Consider the following 22550-nt stretch of genomic DNA (forward strand, 5'->3'; position numbering starts at 1 on the left):
CTGCTACTACCATCATGATAAACAACAAACAGTCAACGGATACAAATCACTGACGGTAAACCTCAGCAAAGCTAATCAAATCCAATTCAGCTTTGATCACAAATTTCTGCTATTGTACATAACAGTCAACACACACAAAGGTCGCACTGCACCACATTCTTAGGCCTCCACATAGACAGTACGGTCAGTTGGAAACATCGTGTCATCCATACCATAAAAAGGTTGTCCTCGGCTGCTTTTGCCATTAGGACAATCTCACAGCATAGAGACATCAGTGTCATTAAGTCTACTTACTTTTGCTACTTCCAATCTTTCATGTGTCATGGAATTATCTTCTGGAGCAGTTCATCCACATCGAAGAAAATTTTCTTTAGTCCGAATAATGTGCAGAGTACTCCCAAGAGCCTCCTGCAGTAATCTCTTTAAGAAACTTGTATACTTTCTACAATTTACAATTATATTTATTCAATTATTTACAAAGATACAAGCATATGGAATAGGTTCCCAGATATATGGGTGGCTCGAAGACGTCTTAAGTAACAGAACCCAGTATGTTATCCTAGACAGTGAGGGTCCCCCACACCTTGACTCCTGAACAAAAGCAACAGAATGTGGATGCCTGCTACGACTTGATTGAAATGCAGAATGTGGACAATTATTTTCTGGAAAAAATCATCATGGGTGATGAGACTTGATGTCATTAATACAAACCTACAAAAAAAAAATGACAGAATACATAAATTCACATGAAGGTTAATGCTTTGACAACATAACTGATATTCAAGCCGATGTGATGTGCGAGTTGATCAACATTCCAAAGGGGACTTGTCTGATGGTTTCACATGGTTATATGAATGTTTGTGTGTTGTACTCAAGTGGTGGGAGGAAGACTGTGTAGAACAAATGAAGCATTAAAATCACCATCTTAATGTTTCTGTATTTCTTAGTCGCCCAGTCTTGAAACTTTTTGTACTGATGGGGAATGCCCACTGTAATAGATCAAATTGAGAAACTGTAATGTTTAAAGTAAGCTCATTTGTTATCAGTTCCATTTCTATCTTTACTTCCTTTATCATCTCTTGCTATCACCCTTGCATACACATATTGTTTCTGTCATTTGTGTTCCTTATCCTTGACACCAAATGTTGTTAACTGCATTCCGTTTTTCTCACTGTGTACAAACGTTTGTGTTTAAAATAAGATTTCAGTTGTATGTGTCGGAAGTTACTGTGTAATATTCATTAGATCTTAACTGAAATGTAGTAAATTGAGAAGAAACAAGTGTTTCTATGGTTTTATTGTGAAATCAGGACAGACTTTTGTTTCATTGTAAAATAAATATTTCAATTTTTTTATGTGTCAAAACATGGTTTCAAAGGGACCAAACGAAAGAAGAGAGAAATTGAGGAAGTAAGTGCTGACTTCGTAGCACAAGCACTTCGTGAACTACAATCATATCCTTCTCTATCTCCATCACACTATCCTCAGCAAGTGGAACCAGAAATATCACTACAGCCAGAACGAACGCCAATAGTACCAACAGCACAGGTAACTACAGATGTTCCTTTCTATAATGTAATGAAAGCTTTGAAGTGTATGTCACAGAGCTTTATCTGGTATTTAGTGTGTTTCTAAGCTTTGTGGACTTGTTGACTTACAGGGATGCAGATGATTCCAAACACTGGAACAGCTAATGGGTAAATCCTTGTTATTCCCATAGTCATGTATCCTAGATCATATAAACCAATCTGATTCTGAACTTTATGTAATTATTTGACAAGTATTAGCTTTAGGAAGCACATTCTTCTGAAACATTGGTTTCTGTTAAAGAGTTTTTCTTCAGTGCAAGCCATTTAACTTTTATAATATGCCTTGTAGTACACCATGCAGGTGCTCTGGCAATCCACTGAATGGATTGTCTAGTTGCTTTATATTTTCCTGTTGTATTTACTATGCAACACCATGAAACACCAAATTTTGTGTTATGAAAGTTGAACCACTGCCAAAACAATTTAAAATACTGAAGAGCCTAAAGTCAGTTGATTATTCTGCAGGGAATTGTGTGTGTGTGTGTGTGTGTGTATTGTGGGAGTTTGCATGTACAGATCTGTCAGTTCAATGTGTTTCAGTGTATTCTGACCTTTGTGTGTAGGAATGTGTCATTTGATTTCGGTTCAAGATATTAATATTTCTTTCATTTTTATAAGTCTTAGATTAATCTGAGCTACCAGGATTGCTCAGCAGGCCTTCATAATCTATATCTACATATATAATTCACAAACCACTGTGAAGTGCATAACTGAGGGTACTTACAGTTGGACCACTTATTACATCTTGTTTGTGTCTCATTCGCATATCGATCGAGGGAAGAATGTTGTGTTTTGTATGACAGATGTTTTCGGAATGCATGCTGGCTTCCATGGTGAAGGTCATTCCATTCAAGATATCTCATTATGTTTGAGCTCAGAATATGCTATAAGTTGGATGTGAAGAGTATTGGACAGTAGTTTTGTGGATCACTTCTGCAACCCTTCTTCTTTCTCCCAATTACTGGGCGCAGTATTATGTTCGAGAGACTATGGTATATTAGGCTGTAGTTAAAATAGAGGCTAATTCAGAAAAATGTAAACACCAGCTCAGATCAGCAACACAGCACCTGTCTATGCCAGCTGCAAAATGCATTGAATTTGCCATTAACAATTTTTTTAAATGAGTTGTAAAGTCCAATTTCAATGTAAAGTGTGTCAGAATCATAACTTTATTGTTTCGTTACACACAAACTTCTGTCATTGATGTAATGTACAGGAGACTTGTCAAGTACCAACAGTGCATTATATAATCTGATAATTTACAATATGTAATTTTATTGAGACAGATTTCAGGAGGGAATGTTAAATTGAAAATGTCCAAAAAAGTTGAGAAATTTGTCAAAGTTTTCATAACTTCGATTTCAATGTTTGACCAGCCAGATTACTAGTTTGGTCTGTGAAGAAAAACGTTCATGTGTTCTTTCAAATAACTATGTGCTAATTTGCCATTATCACTTGCTTCATTCCCATGAAAGATAGATTCAAGTTCATGTGTCTCAGAAACCATCAAGGAAAGAATATGTGTTCATATTTCTTCTATTGATGACACTTCTTAGCTTAAGCTTGCTCAATAAAGAGTTAAGTCGTGTGTCATCTAAGCTTATAGCAATACTGGGTGTGTACAGGTACCATGGAATGAGGTAGATCATCTGTTTTCATAAGTAAGACACGTCAAACATACTCCTCATGTCAAATAAGTAAAAAAAGACAGACATACTGTGAATGAAGTGTTCTGCAATATAGGCTTACCATCAGCAGCAGCAGCAGTCCCAGTTTAGAAGAAATTCAGGTTAGAATTACTATATAAAAATGAAAGTGACAAATGAGAACCTTGAGGATCATGGCTGAAAATTGCTTCCGTGCAAGCACATCAGTGTGGGTCATTTGTGAGTCAGCTCAGAATTAAGACTAGGCAGAGAATTGTGTAGACTGGGAATTCGGAGGAAAGGGGCATGCGACAGACCGTTAGGCGCAGTTCTTATTGAGGTGGTATATATGCGATATGATACACAGTGCCACATGCAATACAATGCAGAAGCAACTCGCATTGGTGGAGTGCATAGAAACGTAGCTGAAGGAACTTAACTGGTTCCTACCAGGATGACAGTGACACAACACGATACAATTATCTGTCGCATTGCCCAGTGCAACACTAAGTTGTGGTTACTCCATGAAACTGTACCATAAGATACACTCAGAGAGAAATTTCAAGTCATCTGATGTGCCTAAAAATATGTTTTACGTAGATAAAACAATCAATGCCACATCTGTATCTGTAGTTATATCTCAGTGAAACATTTACTTTTGATGTAAAAAAATTGAAATCAACTATTTTGGGATTCACGCATATTGTCTACTGTGCAGTCTTTCTGATTCGATGATAAGGAAACTGTGGTAAAAAATGATTTTGTGCATCTTATAGTCTGGTATCACAGCTTGATAATGAACTGGTTTTCTTTTTGCTATTGCCCATAGTTATTGCGATACTTTGAAATTAAGTAAAACAGCGGACATTTTGAAAAGTCTGCAGTAAAAAATGTAGTCAGTGACCAGTTTATGTTTGGTGCATTTAGGTCATTCAATGCTGTGTATCATATGTAGCTACCATATTGAAATAGCTTTTAATTCTAGAAGGAGAGCCATTCCTCTTTCTGGTCTTGAGTAAATACGCGAAGTATTTGGAATTTGTCCACAATGAGGCTAAGAGAGGCATGTCACATGTGAGGCTACTTCTGCCTGCTGTGTCTCGTTGCTTCTCGTATCGCTCCTGCAGGAACATGAGCGTCGCATGGACAACCATCACGCCAAGTGATCCGTATTGCAACATGTCAATCACATATCATATTGCCTCTATTGACGGATGTTCTGTAATGTTTCTGGGTGTTTTATTTAACAGGAAAGAGTCATTTGGTTAGTATGAGACATATGTTTAATTGGAAGAGCTTCATTGAACTGCTGGGCAACCAAGGTTTGTTACTTGCTTATTATCTTTACATTTACTGTAAGAATTTTGCAAAAGGCAATGCACAATAGAGTAGTTGGCTATTCTTCTGAGCAGCACCTATTAATCTGCTTAATTATATGTGTCAAAGGACCTGATTTCCCTCATCTTGACAGTGTAAATAAATATTAACATATACATTGATTTGTTTTAAAAATGAGTTATCTCATGACCTTGCAATGTATTCTATCCTGCATAGAATAGAGGAAGGCAACAATGAAAATTTGTAGACATAGATTATGTTTGGGAACTTACGAAAGACTGTTAATTGTTAAATGAATCATTGCATTATGGAATTGGAGATAAGACATCCCATTTGTTTTATAATTAAGTAGGAAGTGGGTTGGAGTAAATAGATCTACACTACTACCTAACAGGAAATGAATTTGAACTCAAATTTAGGTGGTTGGAATGACGGGTGTGGGAGGGGAGATTTGAGGCGCCGTGCAGTAACACAGCATTTTTCAAGATACCATACTAATGCTACTTCTTTTTTTGATACACTATGACCTGCCTTCAACTGAAGGGCATAACTTGAAAGCAGTTTAGCTAGCAGGTGTTAAAAGCATATTTTGTTACAGAATGAGGTCAGTAACTGAATAATCTACCAGTTTGTATTCTAGAAAGAAGGAACACCTGATTTATAGAAGTAAATGTACTCTTACTTTGGAATAAAAACCAGTACATTCATTTTCTCACACACAGTTCTGTACACACCAACAGTTAGCTCTCCTACAATGGTAGCATAACTAATGATACTAAAGATACCAGACCTCTGGGACTAAGAAGACTAGCTGCCCTTGTGGAAAGTTCAATGCACAATGGACAAATAAATTACTCATTTCCAGAAGACATTAACGCTATTTAACACCACCAGTTTGATGAGGAAGAGAGTCCACATAAGTTTCTTGAGGTATGCCACATCCAGCTGAAACCATTCATTGAAGATTAGATACTGTAGAGCTACCATTTTGCAGGAATGTTGATCACTACATTTCCTCTGATGTTCTAAATAGTCATACGCATTTTCTATGCAATTTAGATAGAATGATTTAGTGGGCAAGTAAAGGTGTGATTGGGTGTTGAGCACTCGTCAGACCAGGAAATTATGGGTACAGCTATGTGAACATGGCTGCTTTTATCTCAGAATAAAGAATTGTCCACAGCAGGCGTTACAAGGACAACACTGTACTATCCTGTAATCCTCTGGGTCTCAGTTTCACTAGCTTTCTGTCCCACACACACCTCCATCCCTGACCCAGGGCCCTAACTTTACTCATCTTGCACCCACACTCTCTTCCCTCCAGTCACTCTTCCTCTATTCTCTCCCCTCCCAATCCATTACTCCACGTCATCATCATTGTGTACTGCATGAACTCACTGGAGCTGCATTCTTATTCTGTGCACTTGATATCTCTCCCTTCCAGCCATCAACCACCTTCCCCAACCTGCCCTCCCACTCCTATCTTCTTTTTCTCCTCTCCCATCAGCCAGATGCAACCCTCACCATAGTCGAGCTGCAGAATTGCAGTTACAACACAGTTTAATCAGCTATGCAATACAGGTAGATGTGTGTGTGTGTGAGTGTGTGTACTCACAAGTTCTCAGTCCCTTGTGCCTTTAGATGACTCCATACCTATACTATTCAGTAAGCTGTTCGCTTTACCCCTTGAATTATTTACAACCCACCAGGGTGTTCCATTCCATATTAATTAGTTATTCATATTCATCATATGTTGTGTCTGTAGTTTGTAGTTAGTTGTCATTTATATCACCTTTTTTAAATATGCACTGCACAACAAAATTAAAGGATCACTTTTTCAAAACCCCATAATTGTCTCCCATTGCAATGCATAAGTTTTGAATTTGGCTCAAAGATGCCTACAATTAGCTGTAAGGTGGTTTAATGGTGTCACAGTGGCACCAACATTCACCCCAATTCTGCCCATCCCACCGTGCACATACCACACCACGGGAAGGTCGCCACACTCCCTCTTACCCACATTTTACCATTCCTTTTGTCACCTCAGCAATGGAGGTCAGAACTGTGACACCCAGCAGTGGAAATACACGGTCTTCTTATGGGTGGCCGAAGAAAAATTTCAGACACACGGCCTCTTGGAATCGACAGCAAAAGGCCTCGGGGCATTTAGTATGTCAATGAAAACACCTCTTTCCATAAATCGTTGATTCCCACACATTTTGCAGTTGCAAACGACTTTTTGCAATGGAATAAGTGAGAACACAATGTTCTTGCCAATGTTCGACTCGGCTGCCACCTGCAGGAAGTTTCAATGCTGCTCTAAGGACATTGTGGGTTACAACCCCACTGAATGTGATGTGATCACATTGGAGTGAAGTTCAACTTTATTTTTACTGGATGGAACCGCTAGAGACTGTTGAAAACCATTGAATGAAATCGGAATGTGACTGAAACAGAAATATATTTTTATGCTTTTTCATTCCTCCTTTTTCACGCCCTACTATGGTGAGATCATGTGGTGGTGTAACATTAAGATTTGTGTGAATAAAATGGCAAAGGGTTCCCCAGTGCCACCCATGCAACTTAGTTAAACACCTGTCAGGAACTTGGAGACACATTCTACCCTGCAGCTGCTCTAGCACCTGAAGGCAGGAAAACACCACCTGAGTGATGCTGAAGGGGTTGCCTAACCCTCAGGCATTAGAGCAGCCATGAGGCTGAATGTGTGTCAAAGTTTCTGACAGATACATTTGTAATATGCTCAACTAATGTGCATCAGTGGCACGGAGGGTGTTGCCAAACTAGGGGTGGGGCTTTGAGGGCTCTTTGCCATTTTATTCATGCACGTCATAATGTTTCTCTCCCCTGTGACACACCATAGGAGGGCACAAAAAAAGGAAGGATGAAAAAGCATATGAACCCTTTGTTGCTTCAGATCACATTCAGATTTCGTTTAATGGTTTTTAATGGTCCATAGTGATCCCAAACTGTACAGCAGAGCAAAAATTGTGGTTGCACTACACTCCAAAGGGGTTAGATCACATTCAAGGGGGCTGCGGCCCAGTGATGTCCTTAAAATAAGGTTGAAATGCCCAGGGGGTGGCAGCAGCCTCTAATTTTTTGAGGAATGTCATCCTGTTGCTCATTGCACTGTGAACTGTTGTTTTTTACTGCAAAATCTGAGAGCATCAATGCCTGAAGTGAAGGGGTGATTTCACTGATGCACTCTATGCCACCACCTGAGGCCTTTTCCTGGTGATTCTGAGTGGTGGTGTGTCTCAAATTTTTCCTTGGCCACCCATGAGGAAACTGTATGACATCAACTCTGGTTGTCACAGTTCTAACCTCCATTGCTGAGTGATCAACAAAAGTGATGAAATGTGGGTAAGAGGAGGTGTGATGACCTTCCTGTGCTGTGACATGTGCATGGTGGCACTAGGCAGAATTGTGGTGAAATTTAGTGTAATGAGACATCATTAACCCATCTTATAGCTCTCATGAACTTTTGAGATGTGCCCTTTTTTTGCATTTGTTAAGGAGACCTTATTGTTTGAAGCGTCACCGGGACCGAGGGTGACGTTGCGGGGTGCTACGCTTTTGCACCATTACCGAGGAAGATTGTAGGCTTCTTTGAGCCAAATTTCAGACTTATGTGTTGGAGTGAGTGACAATTATAGGGTTTTGAACTAGTGATTGTGTACTTTTGATGCGCAGTGTAAATATTACCAGAGCTTTTCTCCAGTCATCAGGAATTTTGCAGTGTTGGCAGCACATATTTAAGGTCAACACTCCTATTTCAGTAGTTCTGTTTTTATTCTATGCAAAGCACACGCATTTCAGTTTTCCATGGTCTTAAGTTTATTTTATAGTTTTGTATTGTTATGTCAGTGACACTTTCTTCTACTGGTTTTGAATCTGTTTCTTCCAAAATGTTGTTATCAAACTATAACATTTCATAATACTCAAACCAATGGACCAACAGTATTAAATTTAGGTTTAACTGTTTCCTTTTCTTCTTCTTTGAAGTGATTCATTATTTTATGTGTCACCTTTTATTGTTTAGATACATCATTCTCTATTAGACTAAAAATTTGCCCCATGACTCCTCATGTAGGATTCGTATAATATATTTCGAAAAATTCTGTTTTTGATTATATAGGTTGTTAGAAAAAAGTATTCAAAATTTTGAGAGGGGGCAGTTTTTACCAAAACAACACAAAAATTTCCAGTAAACATGGGCTGTAGATTGCTTACATTGAGATGTTTGAGCACTTGTTCATCTTTGTTACTGTGAAACATTTTTCTATTGCAAGCTCTTTGTTATTACAAATGACTGACAAAATGCAGTAAACAAATGAGGACATATTCCTCTGTTGTTGTCCATGCAGCGAGCTCTTGTGATCTGTGGTACTCCACTGTATAATGAGGAACATTCTAAGTTCATTGCTCCTTTGAGCTTCTTTTTACTTAATGTCAATTCTTTTCCTTCTGCATATTTCTGCATAGTTCTGTTGCTTAGGCTGTGTTCACACTGCCGGCCGGGCCGGGCCGGGATGACGCGTACTGGCTTGGCTTGTGCGTAGCCAGCTCAGGCCGACGTGTAGTGCATTCACATTGCGCGCCGCGCCGAGCTGGGACGGCGAAATGGGGGAAAATCCACATCTCCGATTTTCATGTTTTAAAAATTCTTAGCCGTATATAAGACTTCACCACATCGTTTTATGAACTTATTTTTTCCTTAAAAGCGTTACTTACGTCGTGAAAAAAGAAAATGTCTACTTTTCGTTTCGCGTGATTTCTTAGTTTCGTAACGCTTCCCAACCGATTTTGAAGAAAGTATGCGGCTAAAAAATCTGATTTTTGTACACGTGGTGGTGTAACATCTTAGCTTCATATTGAATCATTTATCTTTCCATATTTCTTAACAGTCATTGTGAAATGATGCTATTATTCAACGTTGTGCACTTGATTTACAAATCTTGTAGTGAAAAAGTTATGTAGCGGGTAGCTTAGTGTTAGATCCGTTTTAGACCATACATTGTTGGGAATGAAATGTAGCTAAAAGTACCAAAAAGCTTTTGAAATGATAATGATACTGATATCTGTCTCTGGTCACAAGTAGTGCAAGCTATTCAGTGGGGTCAGTGCCGTGTCGGCAAGCCACGGGGTTCGCGCGGTTACAGCTTGGTTTAGTGTAGTCATATGATGCAGGGCAGAAAAAAACTAATTACTAGTGATCAGCACAGACCTAGTGTCGGTCGCTCATATTATTTTAATGGTCTCATTGTCTAGATAAATCCAAATGTATAAGAATTTTTCCCTCGGCTACTGGACAATCATCTGCTATGCTTTTATAATTGGCCACATGTTGCATAACAAAAGACAAACAATTATTTGTCATCAACATCCTACAATTAGTATAATGTACATTTCGTATTTCGAACTAAAAGATAAGAGTATATTAATCTAAGATGAGATCTTGCTCCTGATGCATTGTAATAAAAGCTTGCAACATTCTACATGATTTCTTTCTTGTTGCATATAATAAACAGCAGATGTTAAAAAATATAAATACATTTACAGATGTTTCTATGTCTAAGTTTGACTAAGGCGCAAAAAGTTCATTTTTTTGTATTATTGCTTTTGCAGTTCACGTAAGTGTAGTACCACAAGCTGTAAATAATTACATTCTTTAGATCGACCCTATCTCCACTTAGAAAGATCTGTGGATAGCTCTTACAAGTAGTCTATTTTAGGAATTGAATGCAATGAAACCAAGGCTGAGTGGGACAGCGTTTCAGTCAACGCTTTGCTGGATCATTTGACGACGAAATGATTAAGTTATCGTTTTCTGTAAGGTGCTGCCATTTAGATTTTTCTACTGTAACTGAAAGAAAATGCGCGGATTCAGCATAGCTTCAAGCACAGCAGGACAGGTAAATGAATTATTGTCGATTGATGTGTTGGATTCTCGTCTAGTTCAAAGCAGTGTAAAGGATGAGATGTGTGTGTCACTGTTTGCTTCTGTGTATTTTTTCCCCTTGGTGGTCTTGTCCCTAGGGGCAAAGGGATCTTCATTCATTAGCAGCTGAAGGTCAAAGATAACACAGGTGCAGCCAGAAGTTTTTCACCACTATCCAATTAGAACCGTCTTATGTAACAATGATTTCATTGTTATCTTAGTTATGTTTTCACATTATGGTGACTTGTCGAATTTTGAGCACATTGTAGTAGGGTGGACATTGACTCTCCCTAAGAATATCGACTGGCATTTAGTAAAGGTTTTTAATTAGAATTATAAAGAACGTTCCTGAAAAACTTTTATTTATATTGCAGATCGAGTAATAACATGTATCACTATGAAAGAACATTTCAGGCAACAATTACAAAACAGAATACAGTTTCACATTAATATAATACAGAAAGCAAAGTTGTCTGTAATGAAGAAGTGAGTTGAATTAGCGGAGTCATTGTTTTGAAGAACCTGGCACTGCACTCACCGCCTCCAATTCATTATAAACAAGCTCTTGTATTTTAAGTTTAACAAACATTTGCCGCTGAACTGGAAGGGAGTTTATTGCACTCCTGAGACTCATCAGGAAGTGGTATGTATCATCGTTTTGGGTCATGTCTTGATGTGCCTTCATCACAGCTAATTTGTCCTTTTCGATCTTTAAAAATTCTTCTTCAATATTTGGCCCATTACTTCTTTTTTTTTTTCCTTTGTGATTCTGTGCTTGCCAGTGGCGACGTTTCATCAACTGCCACTAATGATGATATATCAGACTGATCTCGTTCATCTTGTGGACTAGAGTGGTCATTAGACGAAAATTCTGGAGATAGTTGAGATTGACTTGCTGGTTCTGTTTGTGATGACAACGAACTCTGCATTGCTCTTCGAATTAAAATATCCCTTAGGAAATGCATGTGTTGGAACCAAGGTCATGTGGAACTGCGTTTCTGTGGCCTTTTTCCTGGGTCACCTGATCTAACGTTACCAAGTTTTTTTAAGTTCTCCTCTGTAATTGTCTCTCAGATGTTTCCATTTAGATTTCGCCGTTTTAACTGAAAAGTTTAATTTATATTTCTGTGTACTATCTGAAACACACTCCTTGGTTACTTCATTCCATAATCTGGAAACTGCATCATTACTGTCACACTAGCAGAAATTCTGATACCAAATTGATGGACACAAGTTAATGTCATGTATATGTTATTCTGCATTCATTAAAGTAAGAACATCGCAAAAAGATGTCACAGACAACAGCTTATAGTAACGTGCCACAGCATGACTTTACAATGCATAGTCATTTCTGGTAGGGACACATTTCCATCCCTCAGTGACACTCATATCTGTCTCCGTTAACAAGTAAATGCAAACTATTCAGTGGCGGCAGTGCCGCGATCGCTGGCAATCTATTGTAAATGCATGTAAATACGGTAGATTAAATAAATGAATTAAAAGTAATATCGCATGTATCATTATAAAAAACGTAATTTTTCTTCACTAATTGTGAAATGTGAGGTAACGTCTTAAAATAAAAGACGTGTGCAGTCACACTTGTGATGAAAGCAGAAGGGAGACGAGTGATGCACGTACTGCAGAAGCTGTAGTGCTGCTCCACAGGCTCGCGCCTGCGGTTGGCTTGCGCCGGCAATATTAAACACTCGGGATGTCGCCGGCTCGGCTTCGGGAGGCTCACGCCGTGTCGGCGCGGCCCGGCCGCCAGTGTGAACACCGCAGTTCAAAACCATGTGTTTGATATCAAAGCGGGCGGCAGCCCGGCCAGGCTCGGCCCGGCCCGGCTGGCAGTGTGAACGCAGCCTTAGGAGCCAAATTTAAGGTTTCAGAAATATCAAGATACACATCCTCGTTCAATCTTGGCCTATTACCAATGGGTCAGTCCAGTTTATTTTTCGTTTGTGACTTCTGATAATATGAAATATTGAGAGAACATTACCAGTGTCCTTTAAAGGGTAAGTCTACTACCTTGAGCACCCAGTTTTGTCCAAGGTGTCTTTTTGGGAACCTGCTTCCTTGACTCTTCAGCACATAGTACTGTTGAGACATTATTCTTTTCTGTTGTTATGATTTTTGGCCTATTTTCCCTTAGTGAGTGCTAGTTTTCCCTTAGTGAGTGCTACCATGTGGAACCAGATGGACCCAGTTCTATTTTTAGTATTTTTTAAATGATGCTGGTACTTCTCCCCCTCTGCTTTCCTCATCTCTTGTGTAATGGGGTCCCAGCTTTGGACCAGCAGTGGCTCAGTTTTTCTCCAGAATATCCTGTATTTGACACTGTGTTTGCTTGTTCTCTTCACACCAGATGGTAATTGTCTATCTAGAAAGTCCCAAAGTCTTCATAGCTGCTCTGAAGAAGCTGTAAATGTTTCTAGTCATATGACCATTCTTTCATTATTTTTATTTAATTAAGAAGGAATATTTTTTCCCCAGATCAAAGATGTGAAGACAGCTTTAGCATCTCAAGTACTGTCCCATGACTCCTCATGTACAATTCGTGTAATATATTTTGTAAAATTCCATTTTTGCTTATACAGGTTGTTAAAAAAAAGTATTCCATGTTTCGATAGGGGGTAGTATGTACCAAAACAACACAAAAATTGCCAGTAAACATGGGCTCCAGAATGCATATGTTAAGAGATTTGAGCACTTGTTTATCTTGATTAATATGAAACATGTTTTTACTGCAAGCCCTTTGTTATTATGAACAACCTATAGAATGCAGTAAACAAATGAGGACACATTCCTCTGTTATTGTCCATGGATACAGGATGCAATAAACATCTGTTAGTGTTATCTGTGTCTTATATGACTTTACAAGTGAGTACTGTTTGTGTGCTCTCTTTTATATTCTGGAGTGTACAATCTGTTTATTTTGCTGATGTACACCCATTTTGTCATATGGATGAAGACTACTATGATAAATCTCCCTGTTTTGATTCTAATTCAACAAGTAATTTTTTTCTGATAAGAGGAAGGCCTTCAGTGCCTACTGAGGTGACAGTGTTATAGTGGGGAAATTTTATTTTTACTTTCTTGGCTCTTGCTATTAAAGACTGTCTATCAAGTCGATTCAGCTAGATCCATTCACCAACATGTTAAAGTTTTGTGACATAATTGGTTGCAGTTTGGCCCCATAGTTCTTATGACAAATTTACATAATTGATTGCTCCATACCTGGTGTCCCATTTGGTTTGTGTTACCTCTGATGTCTACGTTACTTCTGTCTTTTCAAAAGCTGTTAGAGCATCTATGACTATAGGTGCTACAAGGAGTAACTATAGATGCTATAAGAAATACTAAGAAAGGTAGGTAAATATTTTTGCCTTGCAATACCACCTGTAAATTAATTATAGAGTATCTAAGCAGTCAATAACATGGAGGAGTTTACTGTTAAAATTCTGAGAGTATATGTTCCAAGAAGATTTGGACATAATATAACTTCCTCCCACATACGTGTCACAAAATGACGACAATGATGAGAAAATCTGACAAATTAGAGCTCATACAGAGGCTTATTGACAATCATTCTTCCCACAGGCCATTTGAAAATGGAACAGGGAAGAGGGCAATGATTGAGGTACCAGAAACGTACTCCACCATACACACCCAAAGCTGGATTGAGGAGTGTGAATGAAGATCTACGAGTAGGATATCTGTAATCCTGTTTGTTTAACCATGTCCTTCAGAACATCAATGTGTTCTGTCATCATGGGTATTTCATTCACAAATGCTTAGCAGTCTATTACCACTTGGTTCTATTTAGTGCTGGTGCCCAATGATTTTAAACAGAACCCTTGTTTTTCTTTAACGTCCTATGCCATTTGCCAATCCTACTTTTTGCATCCCTATGCCCAACTAGGGAATGTAATTTCACATATTTAAGGGGAGGTTTACTATCTTTTGGTTATTCACAGTTGAACAGAAAAATGCACCTGCATGAAATTGGCCTTTTCCTCCACCAGTTTTTTCTTTTGGAGGACGAATTTTTGTACTGGTGCTTGGGAGGAAACACACAAAATTCCGCGTGTGTTTGGAAATTAGCCCCCAAGCATTTGCATTCTGGTGCGAAGTCTGTGGAGATTGCGACTTTCTTGGCAGTGAGCAGCTTCAACGAAGGGTATTCAGCAATTATGAAGACTATGACAATGATGGACGTCACCCTGGGACTCTATTCGACGCAGTTCGCCAAGCATTCGCATGACCACCGGATTCAAGTGTCCGAAAACCTCTTGTTACCGGCCGTATGAAAGGCTCTGGAGCAGCGCAGGATGGCCCAGATCAAGCAGAACGCCCTCTGTGAGTAAGAGGAAGGATTAGTTTATGGACCCGGAATAGCATATTGAATGTAAGTTGCATAATATTGCATTTATATGTAGTCAAAACTTCAACACGTTTTTCTCGAAATGACTTTTTTTTTATCGCATGGTATGGTAACTTCAAATCTACTAAACCGATTGTCATGATTCTTTGTTTCCGACGAAGCTAACTAAATTGTCTAGGAGTTTTACCACTTTTATTCCAATCCATCAACTATAAATATTTTTACTTGGCCAACAAAGTCGAAAAATCGATGAAAAAAGCCCTATTTTTTTTTAATGGGCGCCATTTTGTTTCCTGTGGTCCAAATAACTTAAGCAAGGTACAACGCCAAAGGAATTTTATATACTCCGCTAACATCAACTCAATTTTGATTCCAGACGAGCCGGCTGATCTGTGACATACCACGCGTGGAGATCTACATCGAAATTTTGTTTTGTTCCGACAGCACTTCCGCCTTTGCTCTTCGACATTTCCAGTTGAAAAAATTCTAGTTTGTAGAGGAAATATCAATATACATTTTGACCAAATTTGACACTAATATCTATCATACATCCCGAGACAAAAATTCTCAAAAAGCATGCTTTTTTCGGGCCAAAGATAGTAAACCTCCCTTTAACTGACGACTTTGTTCTCTTCTGTTCCCAAAGCCTCTTCATCTTCTTTTGTTTTTCTGTCCAGATTCTGATGGGTCTCGATTTGTTTGCATATTGATAATTCTTGATGAATACAGATTTATCCAGTACTGTATCACCTATGATGCCAAGTTACTGAAGATCTCTTGCGTTTCAAGCCACCAGAGGTTCTTAATTGTCATTGAGATAACAATACTGAGAATTCCTTTAGTCAGCCTGTCACAATAAATTCTGTGAATGTAACAGAAAAATTTTAATCATTTCTTCTTGAAAATGTTGGGGATTTTTTCAGTATGGTATTATAATTCCTGAGATTTCCTTTTCATTCAGATTCTACATATTCAGACTGGACCAAATTCTTCCCGTAGAATTTTTATATCTTGCTTTTTTGTGTGTCTTGATTAGTGATCTGTCTCCAGTTAACTAGCGTAGGGGGTGCATATACTGCTTGTGGTTTGATTATTGTGTTTGATTATTGTGTATTAGTTTTTCCTTGCAGGATACTGATTTTTATTATATCTGTTACATGTGCTTCTGTAGGCTTCTGTAATTTTAGAGAGTAACACTCTGTCTGCTTGTGATTTAACTCTGATGGTTTGATAATTTGCTCTTGGTATCTGAATTTAAGAGGCTACTTTGCTGAATTGGTTTACATGGGTTGTCCATTATTCTTTTAACTATGGAATTTCATTGTTGGACATTGTATTTTTCTTCCAGAATAATTGTGGATCTATTATTCTATCTTTACTGATCATATGTCACTGGCACACAGATCCATCTGAATAAAAATTAAATAAACAAATAAAACATATCAGTCTATCTTTTTAGACACAAATGCTATATGAACCAGGCTAAAATTGTGACAGTTTGACTCTAGGAACACTTTGAAGAAATCACATATCTTGACTGGCCTACAATATTACCCAAAGAAATCTTTGGGACAGATGGAGACAAGGCTGACAACATCCATGCAAAATGGGTGACCTAAATAAATTGTTTATGAATGGTGTCTATTACAAAAGTAACTTTTCCTAGGTCATTCTGTAAAAAAAAATTATATGTGTTATCAGAGTTGTTAGGAAGGTTACTGTGCTATAATCAAAGTGTGGTGGCTCACTGGACTACCACCTAGGCATCAGGCACTGGTTAATGTCTCCGATAACAGCTGATAAGTGGAGACAGGGCAGATGAGTGACAGCGCATGGTGACTGCGTGGACGCATTCAGTGGCACCTCCACACGCATCTTTGTAGGCAACCGCCACACGGTGCTCACTCATTCAGCTCTGGCTCTGTGTGCAATTCATTTCATCACTGAACTGTTTGTAACTGTTCTTGCCTTGTGGCACACTGAACATTGTACTCATTTGTTCAACCTTATACTAATGATCAAAAAATCCACTTGTTCTAGTAGTGACGGTGTGATTTTATGTTGTGAGTTGCAACATAATTTGCAATTATTGTGGGCATTTTTCATATTTGTTTCGCAACTATGGACCCTGCGCCTCAGGGTACCTTGCTTGATGTGTTGATGGAAGTCATGCTCCAAAAATTTCTTCAACAGCAGTTAGAGGGACAGAAGTGCAAATTGACCCCTCTCACGGAAGCAGCGCACATGACCTTTGATAAATTTGTGTTCCTTGTTATGTACCAATTTTTGCCACCACTGCCATGTCATTGCATTCCATGTGGAGTTTTGTCAGTGTTGTAAACAATCTAACCAACCATATTGCACCTCGACAGCTGAACTGCAGGGCTCAGTAGGAAATGCTGTTTTGTGATTCCTGTACGTAAGGAATTGTATGCTGAAATCATGATTTGGAACACAGTTATTTGGGGGGCTCCAAATAAGGAAGTGCATCAGAAAGCTCTACAATTTGAAGACCCTTTGGAGGACATTCTACAGTTAGCCCAATCCTTTGAAGTTTACCAAGGCACGAGCCATCGGTCAGATTTTGGGGGCAATGTGATGACCATCGCTTGACCTAACAAACCAAAAAGAGCAAACACTGCTGCCCTCTGGCTCAGTCTCTTAAAAAAGGAAAGCGGTCTAGACTCCCCAACTGGCACTTGTTTCTGTCATGCCAAAACTGTTTTTGAAAACATGTCAGAGATGACTGACCTGCTAAGTGGGTACAGTGCAAGGCATTCTGGAAGGAAGAACATCTCACGTCAGTCTGTCATGCTCGAGATAAACAACATGCACCATGTCAGAACTGACTGGGCATTAATGTGATTTTGTCAGAATCCTCCAACCTAGGCATGACCCCTCAGAAAGTACTCACGACACTCACTTTTAAGATAAACAAGTTCAGCTACAGGTCGATATAGGCACCTATGCACCTCTGTTAAACTTTCGAACATACCTCCAGCTGGGAGCACCTCCCCTGCAATCCACAACTCACTGCTTAGTGGTATATAACAAGCAAAACAACACACTTGAAAGACAAATCATGATCGTGCAATCGTACAAACAGGTCATATGCCACCTCGCCTTCCTTGTGGTTCACAACACGGATACAGAGAATCTTTTCAGCCTCGAGGCTTTTTCAGCTTTTGGATTTGTCATCAAGGACTCCACCAACCTAGTCTCGGAATGAATGCTGTTTCAAGAATTGGACGACTTCAGAGATTGATGCGTATCCCATTCTGAAAATGTATGAACTTTTCTCTGCTCTTGTGGGGGTTGGGAGTGGGGGAGGGGCAGAATTATTGTACTAAGATATGTACCTCTTCTTCCAAAGCAAATCAATGACCACAAATGTCTTTCTTCAGGGCAGCAAAAGCATGGACATGGAACTTATGGAGGATGTGTAAGGGCTTTCCAATGAAACCTCTACAGCGGGTCCGCATGTTACCAAAGTTGTTTCAACTACACTGCAAAAGGTTCATTGGGGAGCCCTTACACGTCCTCCATACAGCACCAATCTCTCCCCATGTGATTTCCAAATTTTTTGTGCCCTGAAGGAAGTCACTCAGACATTCATGACAGTTGAATTGCTTTGGACAAAGAGATGCACACCTGGATTCAATCATGGCTCCATAAACAACTGCAAACATTTTCCATGGAGGCACTTACCATCTTGTCTCATAGTGGGATAAAAGTATTAACAATTATGGCAATTTTTTTCCACTTCGTTTTGTTTCCATTTCACTGCTCCTTATAAAAAACTAAGTAATGCACAATGTACCTCCTTAATGTACTTTTTATGTTTCTGGTATGATTAAGTGCATATTGGATAATACAGTAGGCCACAGTGTAATTCAGAAGTCGATTTCAGTTAAATTTATTTTTATTATGCTAAGTTTTTAATAATGTATTTTCAGGACATTACATATTTTCTTACATATTATACAGATTTTCATTTCATAAATATGTAATATTTTCTGTGTTGTTATTACAAAAAGTTTTTGTTTAGTAGTAGTAGTAAAATTCTGAAGGTGGCAGGGGTAAAATACAGGGAGTGAAAGGCTATTTACAATTTGTACAGAAAGCAGGTGGCAGTTATAAGAGTTGAGGGGTATGAAAGGGAAGCAGTGGTTGGGAAGGGAGTGAGACAGGGTTGTAGCCTATCCCCGATGTTATTCAATCTGTATATTGAGCAAGCAATAAAGGAAACGAAAGAAAAGTTCGGAGAAGGTATTAAAATCCATGGAGAAGAAATAAAAACTTTGAGGTTCGCTGATGACATTGTAATTCTGTCAGAGACAGCAAGGGACTTGGAAGAGCAGTTGAACGGAATGGACAGTATCTTGAAAGGAGGGTATAAGATGAAAATCAACAAAAGCAAAACGAGGATAATGGAATGTAGTCGAATTAAGTCGGGTGATGCCGAGGGAATTAGATTAGGAAATGAGACACTTCAAGTAGTAAAGGAGTTTTGCTATTTGTGGAGCAAAATAACTGATGATGGTCGAAGTAGAGAGGATATAAAATGTAGACTGGCAATGGCAAGGAAAGCGTTTCTGAAGAAGAAAAATTTGTTAACATCGAGTAGAGATTTAAATGTCAGGAAGTCGTTTCTTAAAGTATTTGTATGGAGTGTAGCCATGTATGGAAGTGAATCTTGGACGATAAATAGTTTAGACAAGAAGAGAATAGAAGCTTTCGAAATGTGGTGCTACAGAAGAATGCTGAAGATTAGTTGGGTAGATCACATAACTAATGAGGAGGTATTGAATAGAATTGGGGAGAAGAGGAGCTTGTGGCACAACTTGACTAGAAGAAGGGATTGGTTGGTAGGACATGTTCTGAGACATCGAGGGATCGCCAATTTAATATTGGAGGGCAGCGTGGAGGGTAAAAATCGTAGAGGGAGACCAAGAGATGAATAAACTAAGCAGATTCAGAAGGATGTAGGCTGCAGTAGGTACTGGGAGATGAATAAGCTTGCACAGGATAGAGTAGCATGGAGAGCTGCATCAAACTAGTCTCAGGACTGAAGACCACAACAACAACAACAGTAGAAAGTCAGTTTCACATAAGATATCATTCAACTTTCAATTCCATTTTTAACCATCTTTGGTGTAAACAAAAATAGATACTTCACATGGTCTAGCACTTACAAAATTCATGTAATTTCTAGAGTAAAATCGGATTAGAAACTCCATTTCCAACTCCTGGGGAAGAAAGAAACAGTATAGGTTTTGCAAGAAGTCAGATTCATTCTTTAATAATATTTGTAGAATTTACAGGTATAATTGCTACAAACATATTAAGTAAATCACACTATGTATTGTTGAAAGAATTCTCTACTCTTCTTATGTTTTTTCTGTTGGTTTTTGACCCGTTTCCTTTGAAACTATACTTTCTTAAATCTTTGTGTGCACTCTTAGCTCTTGATTTCGTGCTTAATTGTTTGGGAGCTATGTATTAGTTCAGCCTGTTTCTACTTCACTAATCTTACAATCTCACTCTCAGCAGATGACAAATCTGTTGCTTTCTAGTTCCAACATGTACAAATAGGTGTTTGTCCTTCTTAAATGAGGCATAACATGAGCTTCTCACAAACAGTGTGAATGACATTCACTGTCCATAATATTTACCTATACACAGAATGTAGATGATATTACTTCTACCTACTTTGTGCAAGTGTGCTGAAATGGTAATCATTTCCATATCCAACCATGATGTGAATTTCATGTCAGTTTGATGTGTGTTGCGTACCATATTCAGAATGTTGTAATTTTAGTGACCAGCAGTGTATTTATCAGTCCATAACCTTCTGTTACTTGTGTGTTAAAAAACACTGACAAGTTACTGCGCCATCAAAACAATACTAGAAAATCAATAATTTTCCTAGTTAGGAGTCACAGTTATGTATAATTGTCTAACTGATAAATCATTCAGCATTCAACTGGTACTTTATTTCCTTTTGTGTACTGCTGCAGTTTCAGCTTAGTAGTGATTTTCAAGTGATTCATTATTATCCTTTCAAAATTAGTTACATTGTAAGCCATAAAACACATCAAGAACACAGGACTCTAACTTCAGTGCAACCTGTACGGTGTCTCAGGTCTCCAAAGTCAACATCAATCCAACTTTCACATCTGGTAAAGTTACACACATATCTCATTGCTGACACAGGACTTTGATACCATGTCTTTCCCACTTACTCATGTGCACTGTTAAGTGAGGCACATGAAAAATAGAGTTTTTATTTTTCTTAAATTCTAATTCTTCTACACTTGTTGCAGACCCAGGAAAAGGCTATATTAATGAGCCTTGAGCATGAAGATGATGATGAAATTATACAGAAATTAGACAAAATATTTGGCCAGCAAGAAGTTGCAGAAGAGGAACAGAGGTAATAGTTTTCAGGATAATCTGAGAATATAGATTGAATACAATCTCTGCACATTCTCTGCATTTCTCATGTATATTTTTTTATAAATATCAGATGAGAAAGATTTAGGAGGGAATACATGATTTTTACAGTCTGGAACTTGTTTGACCAGTAACTTTTTTAAAGAAATAGTGTCTCACAGAGAAACTGTGTAGTAGCACAAAACCACTGGAACAAATATGATCGCCAGCCGGAGTGGCCGAGCGGTTCTAAGCGCTACAGTCTGGAACCGCGCGACCACTACGGTCGCAGGTTCGAATCCTGCCTCGGGCATGGATGTGTGTGATGTCCTCAGGTTAGTTAGGTTTAAGTAGTTCTAAGTTCTAGGGGACTAATGACCTCAGAAGTTAAGTCCCATAGTGCTCAGAGCCATTTGAACCATTTGAACAAATATGATCGTGGAGGGGCTGTGATTGAGACATTGGACAATCATATTCTGATTTAGTTGATCTAAACTACTTCAAGGCAATGTCCAGATGCTTCCATAATCATTAAATGTTCATTTGAGCTAGTGCTTGATTGATTAGTCACAGAGAGTATGAGTGCATTAATCTCTAAATTTTGTTCCATTTTTCCTTTTAGCTCTGGAAAGATAATGAAAAATAGGCAACAAGAGAGTTCCATAAGTGATCGTCATAAATTTTATTTCCAAAAATCATGTATTAATCAAACTCCGCCACTTGTCTTCACTACATTTCATGTTATTAGTTCCACTGAACACTTGTGGAATGTATTGTTGAGTACTGCTTGAATATTGTGGAACCCAACAGGTGAGATTAAAGAAAGACATCAACGCCATTTAAAGAGGCATACTGTGAGATTTGTTATCAGTAGTTTTGATCAACAAAAGGGTGCTATGGATATGCTCAATGAGCTCATATGGGACTCTGTGGGTGGAAGGTGTTCTTTTCATCAAACACTATTTAGGAAGTTTATCCCTTTCCACACCAGCCCACACATTTCTGTGGGTTTGGTTTTATTTTTGTTTGCCGACATGGCTTCCCAGACATGCTTCCAACTGGCCTGAAGTGGTAGTGGAAGTCTCATGATACACACTTCGCTTGTTTTTGTTTCAGGTCGGAGCCAATAGATGGGAGATGGTATGTTCAAACTATAGAGTCGAATGCATCATGTATTTGTCAGATTAGTAGCCAAT

At 38.6% G+C, this 22550-nt stretch overlaps 1 protein-coding gene across 1 annotated transcript in view; it reads left to right on the plus strand.

Annotated features, from left to right (window-relative positions):
- LOC126249154 (uncharacterized) overlaps nucleotides 1-22550 on the plus strand; it is a 325728-nt gene that overhangs the window by 41445 nt on the left and 261733 nt on the right. Inside the window, exons 4-5 of the mRNA XM_049950809.1 lie at nucleotides 1379-1548; nucleotides 21246-21355. Of these exons, the coding sequence (XP_049806766.1) occupies nucleotides 1379-1548; nucleotides 21246-21355 (280 nt within the window). The remainder of the gene's footprint in view (nucleotides 1-1378; nucleotides 1549-21245; nucleotides 21356-22550) is intronic.

This window comes from Schistocerca nitens, chromosome 3, assembly GCF_023898315.1.
Source record: "Schistocerca nitens isolate TAMUIC-IGC-003100 chromosome 3, iqSchNite1.1, whole genome shotgun sequence".
Lineage (NCBI taxonomy): Eukaryota > Metazoa > Arthropoda > Insecta > Orthoptera > Acrididae > Schistocerca > Schistocerca nitens.